Here is a 17,617-nt window from a genome sequence, read left to right as displayed (position 1 = left end):
ATGTTCACTGGCTCAGTAAAGGCATAGTGGTTATGAGGTACACCAACCGTGTTCTAATTAGATATAAAGCTTACTCAAAGGAGGGAATTCATGCCTGGTACTGTAAACCTAGTCAAAAGCCAAGAAAGGCCACTGGCCCTAGGAAGGAACCTTAAGTTTTATTAAACAGCCATACTGTCAAACTGCCTTCTCAATGTTTATACTCATGGGCTTGTGTTACCCTCCAGGTTAAAAGAACATTGCAGAAAAAGGGGGTGGAAAGAAAGAACTGGCCAAAAGGGAGAAGTGGGAAATACTGAACTCAGGGCATGACATAACTGATGTATTTACCTATGCACAGCAGCTGTGATTACCTGTACAAAATCAAACCAGTCAAAATTGCAGCATAGAGATGACCCCACCCTTGGTAATTTGTAATTGATGGCTGATGACCTAGGGAATCACTCTGCTTTAAGGACATGGATGCTGGAGGCACTAAGGCGGAGTTGGGAGGAAAGTGGTGGTGATGAATATAAAATAGATTGTATGAAAAATATTTTTTTACAAAATCAATGACATTCTTACTAAAATTAGTGCGGAAGCTACTTTTCATTTTTAAATGAGATATGAGTCTCATATGCCCCAGCTGGCCTACAACTCACCATGTTTCCACTCCAAACTGCTAGGATTACAAGGGTGCAACCCCTTGTCTGGTTTATATGGTACTGGGGATTGAACTCCAGGTTTGCACATATTAGGATTGAAAAAAACAAAAAAACAAAACTACCAACTGAGCTACAGCCTCACACAAATGCTGCATTAACAAATAAATGGACTATAACTAAAATAATTAATCACTAAAGTGCAGGGCATTTACCCACCAACCCCAGTTCCCCAGAGTTTTCTGGAGTTCGAGCAGCAGGAAATATTGGATAGAAGGATTTAGATTGTGGAGATAAACATTAAAATAAAGGATAGCCTCAAGAATGAGCCCTGTCTCTGCCCCAGGGTATTTATAGAAATGCCAAGGGGTGGGGCAAAAGACCTCCCCCCCAGCACAGCCCAAGTGTAGACCATCTCAGACACCTGCACTCAGGTGTCTGAGATGTGGTCCAATCCTCTGCTCTATGCAGATCTACTTGGTAAAGCCACGAGGAATCTGAAAACAGGCTCCCACACTCAAGAGTGCTATTGATATAGCTCAGTACAGCCCTGAGTCCTTGCCTAGCATGGACATGGCCCTAGGTTCAACCCACAGCAACATAAAAAGAAAAAAAGTGAAGTTTTTCACTAAGCTTTGGTGATCTCAACAAGCTCCCCACAGCTGCAGTCTCTCACTCAAATATCACTGCCTCCCACCATGTGGCAAGCTCTGCCAGCTTGGGAACTTCCAATAACACTCAGTAATAAATTCCAAGTGCCATGCAAATGTCTGCAGAGCAGGTACATTACAAACATCGAAAAATTTAATGCTTCCTGGAGATGGCCCAGTAAATGGATTGGTAACTTTCACTTTAAAACTCTGTACACTTCATGTAACCATGAACATTTCTGCTTTTGCTACCATGTGATGTTAAACAGGTCCTATGTGAATATGCTTTGAAAGCATGAAACAAAAATAACTTAGAAAAACTCAACATCTTCATTTTCTTCTATATTGTTGATATTTACAATGACCGTATTCTGTATTTCCAGGCTAACAATTCAAAACTACAATTTGTAAGCCCAGCTAGAATGGTTCTCTAACCTCAAAGATACCTATCTTCATCTTAGTCCTTGCAAAAGCTGTAAATGTCAGATTAAATAGCAGAGAAATGAGGTCACAGATGACACCCATTCAGCTTTCAGATAGGAAGGCTATTGGATTATTTGGGTGGGCAAATGAAATTAAGTTTAAGGGCACCAGAAGAGAAGGTCTGGGATGGTAACATAAAACTGGGCCTCTCTTCTTTGCCTTTAAATATGGGGAAGTGACTACGAGCTGGGGGGGCGGGGATCTTGAAGCTAGAAAAGGTAAGGAACTAGATACTCGAGTGTAATGGCCATTCTTAGTTAACTTGACTACATCTGGTATACTTGTGAGGGATATTTTCTTAACTTGAAGTAGGAAGACCCACTTTTATTCCAGGTCTTTTGAGGTGGGCAGAAATATCTTTAACCTTTGCCAAACTCTGAGGGCCTTTTTATAGCGCCCTCCGCTTGCTTGCTCTCACTATAAAGTCTATCCCTTCATTAGCCATTAGAGCCTACTTCTCTGGCAATTCTGACATCTACTAAAGACCAAGTGACTTAACTAGTCTTGTGGACTGACCGGATTCTTGAACTTTCCATTAGTAAATAGCCACTGTTGGACTAGGTGGATCACAGTCTATAAGCTGTTCTAATAAAACATACATTCTTTAAGTTCCTTTCCTCTAGAGAACCCTAATACACCGAGACCCCCCAAGGAGCGGACTTGTGGCTGCCTCCCTCTTAGATGCATGTGTGTCCCTTTCACAGCAGTAACAACGAGCACTGCAGTTCGGCCATGTGGTTAATGTACTAGCCCGTCTGTATGGACAGATGTGTGGGCACAGTTGTCTTCCTATTCCTGTTTGAGTGAGGTTGCTGAAAGGGGGTTCGGGAATGCAATGGAACGAATAGAAAGGCTATTTATGTTTTCGCTTCCCTCTCAGTCTCAATTTTCATAGTACAACTACTGAACACGTGACGGTGGAGGAAAGCAAAGCTTAACCCACATACATCAGTAAAAGCAGATTTCCTGACACATGTGGAGTAAATAACCCATTTCTTCACAATCATGTAAACAATGATTAGCCTTTGGATTGGTCTTGTGTAAGGACTTGTCTTTTCCCTAGCAAGTTAACTTCCAAAATAAAAGTAGACCAAAGTTAAAAATACTTTATTTAAATGAAAACCCTTCATTTTAGAACTTTCATGATGATGATAAACTTCAGAGGCAAAGGTGAAAGAAGTATACTGTAATCCTTGCAATTCAGACAAAATGTTTGACTGCTATTTTCTCTAGTGAGAATAGCACGGTTAATTCCGTTTCAAAAACCTGGTAATGCCCCTTAGGAACAATTTTCTTAATTTTTGTGGAGTTACTGGCATTCTTCTTCACGGGTACAAGTAGGTAAGAACACTGATCGCTCTTGATTGGGTCTCAAGTGTGAACATCATCTGGCAGCTACCGTAGCTTTATGTTTTAAACATCAGCATATGATGTATTTCAGGGTGTAGGTAAGTTTAGATCTGAAAGAACAACAGTCTTGTGTATTTTCTATTTCAAGTCAAACTGGCATATTCAGTTTTACAGTTGCCCTACAAACCAATCATTTTACAAAAAAAAAAAATTCAAAATACATTTCACTTAAAAGTTCTGCAGTTTTACAATGATTACTGAGTCCGTATAACAAAGTTTGATCATATATAAGTGTTCAGAGTCATAACAGCAACTTAGCGGGCTACTGCAAAGCTCCCTGCTGGCGGTCCTAAATACTAGCCTCTTTAGAAGTGGTACGTCTAGGATTGAAAAACAGCCATTCCTCTTAGGTAATGTCTGACATTATGTCTCCATATCCTTGCTGAGTAAAAGAATAATGTCTCAAGGAAAAGAAGATTTGAAGAACCTCTTTTACTACTGAATTTCAAATCACACACACAAAGTAGGTGAGAAATTCTTTTATCATATTTAGAATCAAAATATCCCTTAAAATATTTACATTTTACAGTAAAAAGTATAGCAAAACACAAGATCATGTACAAGCTTAAGTATTCAAGTTTCTGAAGAGCCAGAAAGGAAAGGAATATGGCCTACCACAAACTGCAGTACATGGTAAGAAATGCATTCAATAAGTACAGATTAGAGCAATAAATGGACTCCTTGGGCTTCCGATTCACGGTCAAAAGCTGCCCAGCTAGATGATTAGTATGGTCTGATTAGGAAGTCGCCTGGCTTTTGTTGCTCCTCTACATTTTCTTTAAAAAACAGTGCAATTGAAAACAATGTACAGAGCACAGATTACTTTCAAATTAGTCATTATATAAAGGACATTCACTAGAGGCAGTAAATATATTCCATTGTTAACCATATTTGCCAATTAAGGAATAAAACTAAAATTTCTAAGCTTTTATTGCATTAATAAAACAATCTTTGAATATACAGCATTGTAAAACTTTTAAAAATAGTAAATTCCTGTAAGTAGGACAGTGGTGTAAAGGATGGTGGGCACTGGTGCAGACAGAGCACTCTGCTCTGGCACAGTTTACTGCTCTGCAAACCACCAACAGTGGAGACTTAAAGATGGCAGTCCTACCAGGCAATCTTATAAAAGATACACAACATGGAACAGTTTTTTGAATGTGATGTTGAAGCAGCCTGCAAACTTCACCTTTTGCTTTTTGCTCTGTCAGTGTGGTCCCTGTCTTTGTGGTACCTCTCTCTGTCCTTCTCCCCTTCTCTGTGTTTATTCTTCTCTCGTTCCTTCTCCTTTTCCTGGTCCAGTCTCTTGTCCGTGTTCTTACTCTCTCTGCCTGCTTTCCCATCTGTTGCTCGATCACTATGGGATGACCGTGCCCTCTCCTTATCTTTGTGTCCTTCCTCCTTGCTTTTCCTATCTCTGTCTTTTTCTTGGCTTCGGTCTCTGTGTCTGTGCCTTTCCGATTCCTGCTCCCATTCTTTGTCGTGACGCTCTCTTTTCACGTGGTGGGAATCACTGTAAAATCTCTGACGGTCCCCTTTGCCCCTGTTGAATGGCCTGTCTAGTTGTTGTTGGTCTTGCCTACCCCAAGGGTCACTATGGCGCCTTTCTGGTCTCCGAATGTCTTTGACCTGATAAAAATTTTGTGGACCCATATACCTTGATGCTTGTGAAAGGGGCCCCATCATACGTTGTGGTTGGCCTGGGAGATGAACAGGTGGCCAAGGAACCATGGGATTTTGAGGAAAGCCAAAGCCTGGAGGGGGAAGTAATGGAGGTGGCAAATGTGGTGGAAATCCAAACACACTTTGGGGAGGGAAGTTTGGAGGGCCTGGAAATGGGAATCCAGGAGGACTAGACTTGAGATGCTGGAGACTGGGCTGCTGTGGCCTCATAGGTGAAAAGTTTGCACTTGCCCTGGGGCTGGTACTCCTAGAAGTAAAGTTGATGCTTTTAGAAGGAAATTCTGATTGGCATGTACTTCCAGCTTCAAATTGAGATGATGCTGTAGTCGATCCTCTTCTAAATGGGTGGACGGTTTCAATATTTTGTGTTAAAATATCCTCCTGTAAAGGATTGCCTTGCTCTGTCTGTGAAGAATTGAAGTTTTCTACTGAGGATGAGTTTTGTGCAGCCTCAGAGTCATCATTCTGCTCTCCACATGAGTTCTTCTCTACAGAAGACAGCTTTCCCTCTCCACTGATGGGCTCTGCTAAGAGCTCCTGGTTGTGGGATGGACCAGGCAGAGCATGCTTGTCTCCATTTCGGCAGCTCTCTGCGTCTTTGCTTTCTGAAGTGGCCTGCTGATTTCGTCCTGCTGCTTGCCTAGGATCCCTTTTCAGATTGATAAACTGTGGGGACCTTGTGTTAGCAGCAAGATTTTCACTGCAACTCACATTCCCATCTATGTTTCCCTTTCCTGTACTAGGCCTGCATGGAGAATTACTTGAAGTCCGATTATCTTGCAAATTACTCTCTTGATCTTGGAGCAGCTGTCTTTTTAATGTTCTCTCTTTGTTTTCCACAGTTTCCTCTTGCTTTGATGGAATTGATAAATTTGTTAAGAATGCTTCTGTAGAAACATCTGGTGGTTTCCCTCTCAGACTAAGACTCACCAAAGGCCCTGGAGAATTGGAAGAGGATCCCACCGACGAAGATTCTTCTGCTCCTGAATTTTTACCTGTAGATTCTGAACTATTATCTACTTTAACTTTTATCTCCTTGGCTTCACCTTCAGTTACCTCCACTTTATCTATTTTCTCTACTTTCGGGTTGGTTTGATCACTTATAAAAGGAATTTCTTTAAGGGGGCTTTGTTCTACAGCTGGCTGAGCCGGCTCATATACTTGACCAGTGGTGCCCAAAAGGCTCTGGAGAATATCGTCCACAGGAAGAGGCTTATTGGCTAATTCCAGAGTAGAAGGTTGATTTTCCCAGCCTATGAGGACCCCAGGAAGGAACCTTAAGGGTTTCGGTGGCTCCTGCTTACTGACTTCCAGCAGAGGTTCGGCTGTTGTTGGCAGGTCTTCCTGAAGTGGCTGCGGGGCCTTGTTTCTCTGCTTGTGTAACACAGTTGTAAAGGAGTTGAAGAAGTCACTCTCTTCCTCGGTGGCCTCCTCTGTGGAGGACTCCACCTTACCTTTTTTGTCAGGTGGCAAGGTTACCGGGGCGGTCTCCGGAGCCTCAGCGGTGTGGCCAGAGCCGGCACTAGCAACGTGCTGCCGCTTCAGCTTCTGACGAATGATCAGGCCCAACAACAGATTAGGTCTGTGCAGCTCAAGCCCTGGAGAAAATAAACATCAACAGTCATTTTCAATTCTTTCATAAAAGGGTACATTTTACAAGCAGTTCACCCTAAGGTATCGAATGGTGGCTAGCCCTGTCACGCTGTCTCTAATGGTCTGGATTTGAAGACAAAAGGCAGCCATTCTTTTTACTCTGGACTAACCCCTCCCACTTTATTTCAATCTTATTCTATTACCAAAAGTTATACCTACCAGGTCCATCAAAAGGCACAAGAGGGTGTGGAATTTTATCTGCAGCACCCAAAGGAATAAGGTACATATCTTTAACCTGCTTCATGTTGTTAGCAGCTACGCCGTAACGCTTTCTGCTACTGAAGTATGCAAACAGCAAAGTGTAAGAAATTTGATCTTCTTCAGTTACTGGTGTGAAGCGAACCACACAGATTTCCTATTCAAGAGAGTAACAAACAATTGCTTAGAATAGTAACCTAAAAAGTGGCTTAATTTTAAATACAGCTTATTGATTAATACTAATCTAGTTTTGAGTTTTCTGATGGCTGTCAAGTAGCAGTCCCCAACTTAAATAGAAACTAGAATACTAAAAGGAAACAACCTCTAAGAAAATACAGTTCCTGGTTCATTGAGGATTCTGTACTATTTGAAGGCTTTCCATAACAAATTGAAACATGCCAGGGATAGTAGCATATACCTACACACCTGTACTCCCAGCCACTTGGGAGACTGAGAGGCAGAGGATCCTAAGTTTAATGCCTGCCTGGGCTACAGAGTGAGTTCAAAGTGAGTCTGGGCAGTTTAGGAGATGCTGTCTGGTGAAACAACTGGTCTGTGGAAACAGCTCATCAGCAGAACATTTGCCTAGTATGGGTAAGGTAGGGACACAGAAGAGGAAAAGAGAAGGAAAGACCCAAGGGATTTGGATACAGTGAAGCTGTTCAAGGCCACACAAATTATCAGTGGCAAAGACAATGTTGAAATCCAAGTCTTTTTGTATCTGCACAATTCCTGATTTCCAAAGACATAACCTCCGGAGAGCAGCCTGTGTTCTAAGTAATAGTGCCCTACACCACTATCCAACCATGTCATAGAAAATGATCCCATATTGTGGGAGATACATCCCAAGATCCCAATAGTTGCCTGAAATCACAGATAGCACTGAACATTATATATTCATTGCCTATATGTACCTATGATACCAATGATAAAGCTAATTAATAAATTAGACACAGAAAGGCATTAACAATAATGGAAAATACAATGTACTAAAATTGTTAGTATCACTAATTTTATGTTTTGAGGCTATTAAATAAAATAAAGATTATCTGATGATGGAGATGGCTAGCATGTGGGTATCACACATAGTCTGAAAGCTAGACAGACTGGACATGGTGACTCACATCCTTGATGGACAGAGCAGCATGGAAAAATATTTCTTTCATCATTCACCTTAGAACTAAAACCTCAGAGAGTGGAAATCAATGATAAACGTGGACTTACATACACAAAAACACATAAGCCTTGTAATCCAGCCTACAGAGCCTAGACACAGGAATGAAGAAGACTTGGTTTTGACAAGACTCCAAAAACACATACACTGTATATGTTGATCCTGTTTTTAAGGTGATTGGCTAACTCAATCATTTTGTTGCCCATATCTGGAGTTCTTGGCTTTATTTTAAATAAAAAGATACTCATAATTTTGTTATTTCTTTAGTAATGGAGGTTTCTTCCTAAAGGTTTTCAGTCAAAATGGCAAAGGCCTGCTTCACTACAAAGTCTAATACAACACCAGAACAAGAAATATTAGTGAGCTAAGCTATGGCTCTGCCTCCTAGATATTATATACAGGTTTTACATCTCCAAACTGAAGTCAATATAAATGCTCTCAACTCTGAAACTTGGGAGGCCAACATTTAGAAAATTCCACACCTGCCTACATGTGATAAGATACAATCAAAACATGGTTAGCTAAAAATATGGCATGAAATTACCTTCAGTCTATGTTTATAAGGTTTATGTAACCCATAAATGCACTTCACATTTATACGTAAATCTCCACTCCCAAGGTATCATCTTATGTATATGCTAACATTCCAAAATTCAAGAAAGTTCAAACTCTGAAACATTTCTGATCATAAGAATTTTGGATAAGGGATATCTAAAATGTCTTAGTAACATCACATTACATATAAGCTAACTATTCTTATGTTTAAATCAGTTCAATATGAAGGCATGCTATAAAGTAGTGGGCAATAATATATATATATATATATATATATATACATATGTATATGTATGCATACACACACACACACACACACACACACACACACACACACACACGGAAGTGATAGAAAACAATGTAATAACTGTTTTTTTTATTTTGCTATGTAGACCAGGCTGGCCTCAAGAGATCTATCTATCTGTCTGTCTCTACCTCCCAAGCTTAGTAACCTTTTAATTGCCTCAAAGTACTATAACATTATTATCAGTTTAATTTAAAAACCTATATTGGAAAAAAAGATCTTTCAGGGTTTAAGACTTTCTATTTTGGGATACTCTAAGGAAAAACAAGAAACTTCTACAAAGAAATTATTTAAATTATTCCTGTGCAGTACCATTCTTTATGCATTTAAGAAACCACAGAGAACTATTACCATGATAGAGGGTGATTATTTCCCAGTTTACAGTCTCCTCTTCCTGTCACTAACAAATCTTAATTTTTGGCTGGCACATGGCCATCCAGTAGAGATTACATATACCAGTTTCCTTTGCAGTTACATATCGCTGTTTGACTATGTTCTTGCCCATTAAATTAAGTAAAATTAAGTGATGATTGTAATTTCTGGGGTTTGCCTTTAAAAATAACTTGACAAACAGCCCCGACTTATCACCATCAGCTGCTGATAAATGAGCTTTAAACATTTTTGCCTGATGAAGGCGAACACTCTTGGAAACAATGAAGTGACAGAAGTAGCCTGGTTCCCAAATAATCCTCCCAGACCAGAGCCCCAAGCCTCATAGCATCCTAACTGGCAAAAGAGGACAAGCGTCTGCAGTATCTGAACCACTGGACTCGAGTGCAGGGTAAATCTCCACATTGACTCTGACACCTTTTCTTCCACAGTGCTGACAGGGCTAGGAGGAGACACGCCAGAAGCAGGGAATGAAAGGAATGTCACACCGCTCTGAGCAAACGCTGGACTTCAGTTTGTGTTCCCATGTGCAGTCCACGGGTCAAAGTGTCATTTCTAAGAAGATGCTATCGTTCTAAAAAAGCCTCTAGCTGGGACCTGGGCTCTAATTAGGCTTGGTAACTGGCCAAGCACCAAAAGTCCACACCTCTGTCTCTCTAGTGCTGAGATTATAAATGTGTGTGCGTCTCCAAACCCTAGATTATTACGTGTGCTGGGAATCAAACAAAGGTCCTCACACTTGCATAGCACCCACTTTATCAACTGAGCTGTCCTGCTGCGGGCCGCAGGAATATATCATAAGAACTCAGCTGGTTATGGCAAAGTCACTACCTGGAGGAATCAGGGAATTCCTCCAGAGGAAGCCAAATCCCAAGGAGTTTTTGGTGTTACTGGCTTGTTATATATCAGCTGTCTTCTGTTATGAAAATCATGTGTGCCTTCATAGCTTTCCCAATTGACTTTTCCCTAAGAAGGGCTAACAGTGTGGACTGATCACTCTCTAGACGTACACATTCCAGGTATTTGGAGAACAGCCTCAGGAAAGGCTTTCTCTGGAATCAGATTATCTCCCTTGGCCACTTTCAAGGACTACAAGAAACACCACCCAGGTGGATGCCCATTGTTAGTCTCAGGCGGACTAACAATGATGACAGCCCACATGCAAGTCTCCTGACTTAAATTCCACAAGGAGACACCACCCAGGGGGGCGCCCAACTTCCAAGGACTAACAAGTGATAGCAGCCCACGTACAAGTCTCCTGACTTACAGTAAATTCACAAGAGGACGCCGCCTAGGCCAGGTGGACACTAAGTAATAGTTTTACACAATTTAGCTTAGGCCCTCCTTTCTTACAGCCTTACTAACTTTATAGACCTCTAACTACTTACCTAACCACTTCTAGGAATATTTAGATAACCTTCTGTGCTAACAGCTATGCTCAGCCAGAACTCTCAGTTCAAGCCTCCCTGTAATTATCATTATTGATAGCATCCGGCCAGGTCCATCACCGGATGGAGGAAAGTACCTTATCAGAGATACCTCTGTACTCTCTAAGAACAGACTTGAGCATCCAGGCCACCTGTTTGAAAAGGCCTGGTGGATGTGCTAATTAAGCTTAACTTCCTCCTTTCCTAAACCTTGCCTCTAGTTCCAGATCTCCCTTTAACTATCACCAGAGGCATCTAGCTGTACACAGGTTGCCTAGAGACTGAGCACACTTTCCCCCACCCTGCAGAAAAACGGCAGATAGCTTGGACAGATAGGAGCCACAGGAAAAAAGAAGACAGTTTTATTTTCTCCCATTGACCTAGCAACTTATAGATTTTTAACATCTTTTACCAAACACATTTAAGGTTATAGTTGTGCACGTAAGACCCCTCTTCTTAGATATTACCCATATTTAGCCTTTAGTTGATTCATTAGTCACTTCCCCTTTGGGTCACAAATGGTAATTAACAACTAGTGCCCTTCTTTGTAATTCTTATCAACCCTCCATTTGATCCTGATAGTGGACAATCACTGCCTGAGGAAGTTCAGGCTGAGTGTCCTGGGTGGAGGGGAGGATTGTGATTTTGGGGAGATATATAACTGTAAAGCAGAGGACAGACGAGAGAAGGGAAGAGAGAAGAGAATGGAAGAACGAGATGGGTAAGAATTGGAGAGGAATGAGCTGAGATGGGGAAGAACTAGATTGAAGAGCTAAAAGAGAGGACTAGAGGAACGAGATGGAAGATGAGGAAGAGCCAGATGGGGAAGAACAAGATGAGGAAGAGCCAGATGAGAGAGAAGGAGATGGGAGAGAAGCTGATGGGGGAAAGAACTAGATAGATGAGAACCTAGAAGGGACAGAACTAGATGAAGGAATTAAGATAGAACCTAGAGGGGACAGTAGATAAATATAGAGAGAAATCAGGCAAGAAAGGAGCTAGACATGAGAACAGAACTGAAGCTGTGTATAAAGGATATTATGACAGAGGAATAAAGAAAAAGTGAATGGACTAAGAGCTCGGTGTGCTGAGATTATATTTCCTGATAATAGTCCTCGCCGTTAGTAGTTCTCTCTCCTGAGCCCCTGGGATGTATAATATTAAGGCTGGTTCATCTAATATTATACAAGACTGTCCATCATCCCAGGCTCTTTACCTCCATTTTGTAAGATAGATTATATACATTTCAAACTTTTTTTTTTTTCTTTTCCGAGACAGGGTTTCTCTGTGTAGCTTTGCGCCTTTCCTGGAACTCACTTGGTAGCCCAGGTTAGCCTCGAACTCACAGAGATCCACCTGGCTCTGCCTCCCAGTGCTGGGATTAAAGGCGTGCGCCACCACTGCCCGGCATTTCAAACTTTTATTAGCTCCCTTTCCTCAAGAAACACTGGATCCTTGTATAAGACTCTAAGCAGTTTGATTCTGTAAACATTTCACGTATTGGTATTGTTAAAAAATTTACACACCTTGGTTCCTGATGCTTTTATTTTTTCCACGTAATCCCAAACTGTCTGTGGTGATATCCTGCCACCTACTTGAATACTATCTGGTAGATCCTATGGTTAAAAAAAGGAAAAAGAAAAAAAAAATCAACAAATATAGAATATCTTCATTACAATATCCATGATTCATACATATTTAGCTTTGAGAATAATTTGAATGATAATACAAACAAGTAAACAGGGCTAAGAGCACAGTAGTAGAACATGTGCTTAGCATGTATAAGTCTCAGGTTCAATCAGTCTCTATCAGAATACACAAAGAGTAAACAATTGCAACGGAAAATGAAACACAGCAGACAGATAGCAACTGAGCTTATCTCAAATGCCAACTTCAAATAAATAATACTGAAAATGTAGTTTACTCAGGAGGGTAATGTTAGGCCGGGGGGTGGTGACACATGCTTTTAATCCCAGTACTTGGGAGGCAGAGGCAGGCGGATCTCTGTGAGTTCAAGGCCAGCCTGGACTACAGAGTGAGTTCCAGGACAGCCAGGGCTGTTACACAGAGAAACCATGTCTCGAAGAACCGCCCCCCCCCCCCAAAAAAAAAAAACCTTAGATACAAACATAAATACAGTTAACACTAGGAAAAATATCTGAGGTCACGCCAGGTCAGACTAGACAAGCACAGGAAAAAGAACCAGCAGCCAACCCAGCACAAAGCAATTAAGGAAGAGCAGCACACTCCGGGACAGTCAGAGACAGGCTCTCTGCTCTTCAGTGGTTGTCGGGGGGGTAGTGGGCAGGGGGATTCTTTTGTTTTGTTTTATTTTTCAAAACAGGGTTATACTATGTAGCTCTGGCTGCCCCAGAAACTCACTATGTAGACCAGATTGGCCTCGAATTCATAGAGATCCTTCTGCCTCAGTCTTAAGTGCTGGGACTAAAGGCATATGCTACTATGCCTGGTGCTTTTTTAAAACTTTTTTTTTTTTTTTGAGGTATTTTTTTTTTTTTTTTTTTTTTTTTTGGTTTTTCGAGACAGGGTTTCTCTGTGTAGCTTTGCGCCTTTTCCTGGAACTCACTTGGTAGCCCAGGCTGGCCTCGAACTCACAGAGATCCGCCTGGCTCTGCCTCCCAAGTGCTGGGATTAAAGGCGTGCGCCACCACCGCCCGGCGAGGTATTCTTAATTATTAACAGCTGAAGTTCAGATATTAGCCAACTTAATTACAAAGTATATTTTTGCAAAGAGAAAATTATATACATATATATAATTAATAGACATTTATTCAGCATATTCCTTTTTTCTCTGAAGACCAAGGAAAATCATAAAAGTAGAATTAAGTTTAAGTTTATTTAACTCCTTAGCTGCTTTCAATATTTTGAGATTTTAGCTCTAATAAAACTAAGTAATTAAAAAGCAGAGATGAAGTTCCAGAAAGTAATAACATAGAAACTGTGGCAATGAGAAAAATAGCTTCATTCAAAGTCCAGGACCTAATTATCCATGTAAAGGAATTACCTTTCAAAATGATCTAAAGAAAAACTAAAAATCCAAGACTTTTTTTTCCAAAAGACCATCACTGGCCCATTAATTTTTCTCTAACAAAAATTCACATTCCTAAAAAATTATTAGTCAAGTAAATTCTGTAACAATAGCATTGTGTAGTAACTAAAAATACCAGCAATGTAAAGGACTATGGCCCTAGCTAGGTGGCAGAAAGCTTGCCATGCACACAGTGCCCTGGGATGGGTACCTAGGACACCAGGAGGAGAAAGAAGGGTGAGACAGACTCAGTACAATTTCAGCCTAATCACAAGAAAGCTCACCTTAACATTACAGAGAATGGTCATGACTTACTTAGGCTTGTGAAAATCTGAAATGAATTGTTTAAATAACTTTTGTTTTTATGATCAGAAGACTGAAAATAAATGAAAAGGCTAATCTAACAAACCAACAAAAATAATGTCTATAATACATGTATGCTGGTTTTGTCTCCCTTGATGTAGTTGTTTAAATGTCATACTTGGTCACTAATTACAGTATTATTCTACTACTGTTTATTTTCTACTAGTTAACATTTTCTTCCTTTGGATATACAATCTACCACAGGAACCACTACAGTGATTGGTCAGTGGTCTCCTGAGACTGCCAATTAGATGTAAGCTTTACTTCCTAGTCTAAACAGTGACAAAGACAGTACTATGGTCCTGAAACATAATCAATTCCATTTCTTTAACAATTAAGACACCTTTTCAATAGGCTAACTCTGCCATAAATATGGCAGTCTTTTACATAAATCTCTACTTAAAAACAAATTTAGATAACCATGGAAACACTGGTTTTTATTCTCTGTCTCAGTGAAGTATGTTTTAGAAAAAGTAAGGTATCTAAGTTTAAAACTTTCAGAGTACAGTTTTCTACTAGTCTGCAAATTCATTTGTGAATTAATAATTTCATTAATTGAGCTGTTTTGAGGCTCATTAATAAATGGGTTTAGAACTTTTTAAATTATTATTAACTGTATGTCTCCCTGCCTACTGCTTTCAGAAACACATGAACTCAAGCAAGGAAAGGCAGAAAAGTTCACCATACCTCTGTCAAGTACTCAGGGGATCCAGATACAGGGTAAGCTTTAGTAACAAACTTTGCCACCGACGGCATATTGATAAAACCTTTCCAGATAAAGTTCAATCGAGCCAGGAAGGTAGACTCAACTTCAACAGTTCCAGGCATCTCTGGACTGAAAAAAGATACTAAAGTTAACAACAAGGCAAGCCAGGTGGTTCAGTGGGTAAAGACACTTGCCACCAATCCTGAGGGCCTGGGTTCAATCCCTGGAACCCACATAAAGGTGGAAACAGAAAATTAACAAAACCAAGTTGCCCTCTAACCTCCACCTCAGTGCTATAGCACACACACACACAAATAAATATCCACAAATCAGTCAATTTTCTACATAGTCATTCAATGTATTTTATGTCAAGAAGACTATCAATAAAAGTAAGTATAAATAAAGGTCAATAAAGTTTCCATTTTCAATTTATAAATTTACAGTTACAACCACACAGTCATGATTTACAAATCATTCTTCTGGGCTGGCTTGAAGTAGACTATGATCCAAAGATGTGCAAGCATATAGCAAAAGCTAGATCCCCTACTTTGTGGGACTGGCATGTCTAACTCATTTGTTTCTGGTGTGGTTATAAAGAGTTACTTGTTCTTATTCCATGTGTCTGGGGTTTTGCCTGCATGTTTGTCTGTGTATCATATGCATGTCCATGCAGGCTGGGGGAGGGCGTCAGATCCTTTGGAACTCTAAGTACAGATGGTTACGGGCTGACCTGTGGAAAGCAGCCCTCTGGAAGAGTAGCCAATGCTCTTAAATGCTGAGCCATCTCCCCAGCCCATAATTAGAGTTTGAAAGTTGTTCCTTCATCTCTCAAATCTCTTAACTCTAAAATCCATTCAAAATAAAGTAACTGTCAGAGTCCTGTTCACTTATCTCAACTGGCCTGGAGTGTACATAGTTGACTTTCTGAAAAGTCCCTAGTATGTTACTTATTGATCTGTGTTTGCACACTGGTAAGTACAAGTAAGCAATGGTTATAGAATTATGACTGAGAGAAAGCTACCGTGGCGTAGGAGAGAACGTTGATTTGGGAGACTCTTGTTTCTCCTCCTCAAAGAATTCAGAAGCCAGAATATTTGTAGTTGAAGACAATGCATCTGCTAAATTTTCTGCTTCGTTGTCTGAATGTTTACGAGCTCCTCCAACAACAACTTTCACGGTTTTTGGAGAAAGATCATCTACAGGTGGTGCCATTCGACCTGAAGCCATAAGACACCAAAACAAACTTGTTATCTGCAATTTTAAAACCTGCCTTCGTTTTTACTTTCTAAAGTGATTTAGTTTCTCTGGTTCAATTACTAAGTAAAAACATTTCCTGGGGTAATATATACCTATAATGTTTTCTCACAGCAAGCTGTTACACCAATTCTAAGAAGCAACAAGGAATTGTTCCACAGAGAACAATTCCATCTTCCACAGAGGCCTAAGCTAACTGAAATGCAATTTCCAGCACACTCTAGGGTTCTACCTGTACTAACTTAACACCCCCTTTGACCATTTTGTAATTATTACCAATGTTTAAATAGAAAACATCACATATAAATGATGAGATGAAGGTGTTTGTCCTCACTTATTAATGTGAAAAAATCAGCAAAAGAATGTTAACTAACCAAACATGTTGGCATACACCTTTAATCCCAGCATTGGGGAGATAAAGGCACGTGGATCTCTCTGAGTTTGAGGCCAACCTGGTTTACAAAGCAAGTTCCAGGACAGCCAGGGGAATAAAAAAAAAAAAAAAAACCTAAAACAAAAACACTAATAACCTAAAGTAAATCTGATTCCCTGATGAATTTCTATCTAAAATACTGAGAGTTCAAACCAGAAAAACAAATCTGTATCCTACCTGTTCCTAACAGTAAATGCATAGTGCAATGTTAAGTTACTAAACAAGAACAACACTGTAAAGTATAGAAAATGACGCTAATTTGGGCCTATAGCATCCAAAAGGAGAAACAAACAAATAAAAACCTCAGACATTCTGAAAATAGGCAAGTCTAGTAGTCTTTAACAAATGTTTCTTGCATGCTACTGTTAAATGTATATTCCTGTGCACATGGGAAAGCATAGCTGTGCCTGCTTTTACATTTGTAAAAAGGATCTAATTCCATAAAATAGGAGCAGGTAGATGCTGCACCATACAAACTGGGAAAACAAAACCTACCCAAATTACAAAAACAAGTACAGAAATAGTCCTTAAACAATGAGCGTTAACATTAGAGTGAGCAAAACTCCCAACCTATGCATATCTTGCAGTTCAGATCAAAAAGATGCTGTCTGTGTTGACTAGTAGTATCTTTAGATGTGGAGTCAACCTCTTCTTTTTGTTTTTCAGTTCCTTCTGGCTTCTCCAATGACTTATTGGCTGAAGGTTCCTAACAGAAGTGAAAATTTAAAAAAAGTTTTAGCCAATAAATTTTGGCATCAATTTTAAAAATCAACTTGTTATTTTATAAACATACTTTCCAAAGTAAAGCCATTATGTTCATAGTTTTTTATTTTCTTTAAGAAAAAAATAACAGCCGGGCATGGTGGTACATGCCTTTACTCCAGGCCAGCCTGGTCTACAGAATGAGTTCTGGGACAGCCAAGGTTATTATACAGAGAAATACTATCTTAAAAAATAAAAAATAAATAAATAAATAGGTAGGTAGATAGATAGATAAATAAATAAAAGATGGATGGTAGATAAATAAGTAAAAATAACAATTAGAATTTATTTAGAGCAAAAACTCAAAACAACTGATCAAAGCTTTTAATGAGTCTTCAAATTATTGTTTTTACTGGTATTTGAAAACAAGGAAACTTAAAATAGACTGTCTCCACCTTGATCTACTTATTTCTCATTTTTCTATTATACAAGAGAAAACAAATCTTAAGAAAAGTTGCAATCATTCTCAAATTACACTATTT

The 17,617-nt window shown here is 39.7% G+C and overlaps 1 protein-coding gene across 8 annotated transcripts in view; it reads right to left on the bottom strand.

Annotated features, from left to right (window-relative positions):
- Positions 1-2,860: 2,860 nt before the first annotated feature.
- Positions 2,861-17,617, bottom strand: part of Phf3 (PHD finger protein 3) — a 77,673-nt gene continuing 62,916 nt past the window's right edge. For all 8 annotated transcript variants that reach the window (XM_028865395.2, XM_037199706.1, XM_028865400.2 and 5 more), the window contains 6 exons: positions 16,944-17,079; positions 15,708-15,903; positions 14,668-14,815; positions 12,095-12,184; positions 6,680-6,875; positions 2,861-6,465 (listed from right to left, as the gene is read on the bottom strand). In XM_028865395.2, coding sequence (XP_028721228.1) covers positions 4,370-6,465; positions 6,680-6,875; positions 12,095-12,184; positions 14,668-14,815; positions 15,708-15,903; positions 16,944-17,079 — 2,862 coding nt within the window. In that variant the 3' untranslated portion in view covers positions 2,861-4,369. The remainder of the gene's footprint in view (positions 6,466-6,679; positions 6,876-12,094; positions 12,185-14,667; positions 14,816-15,707; positions 15,904-16,943; positions 17,080-17,617) is intronic.

This window comes from Peromyscus leucopus, chromosome 16_21, assembly GCF_004664715.2.
Source record: "Peromyscus leucopus breed LL Stock chromosome 16_21, UCI_PerLeu_2.1, whole genome shotgun sequence".
NCBI classification, from domain to species: Eukaryota; Metazoa; Chordata; class Mammalia; order Rodentia; family Cricetidae; genus Peromyscus; species Peromyscus leucopus.
Note: the sequence above shows the minus strand (reverse complement) of the source record. Positions and strands in the feature narration are given on the sequence as shown.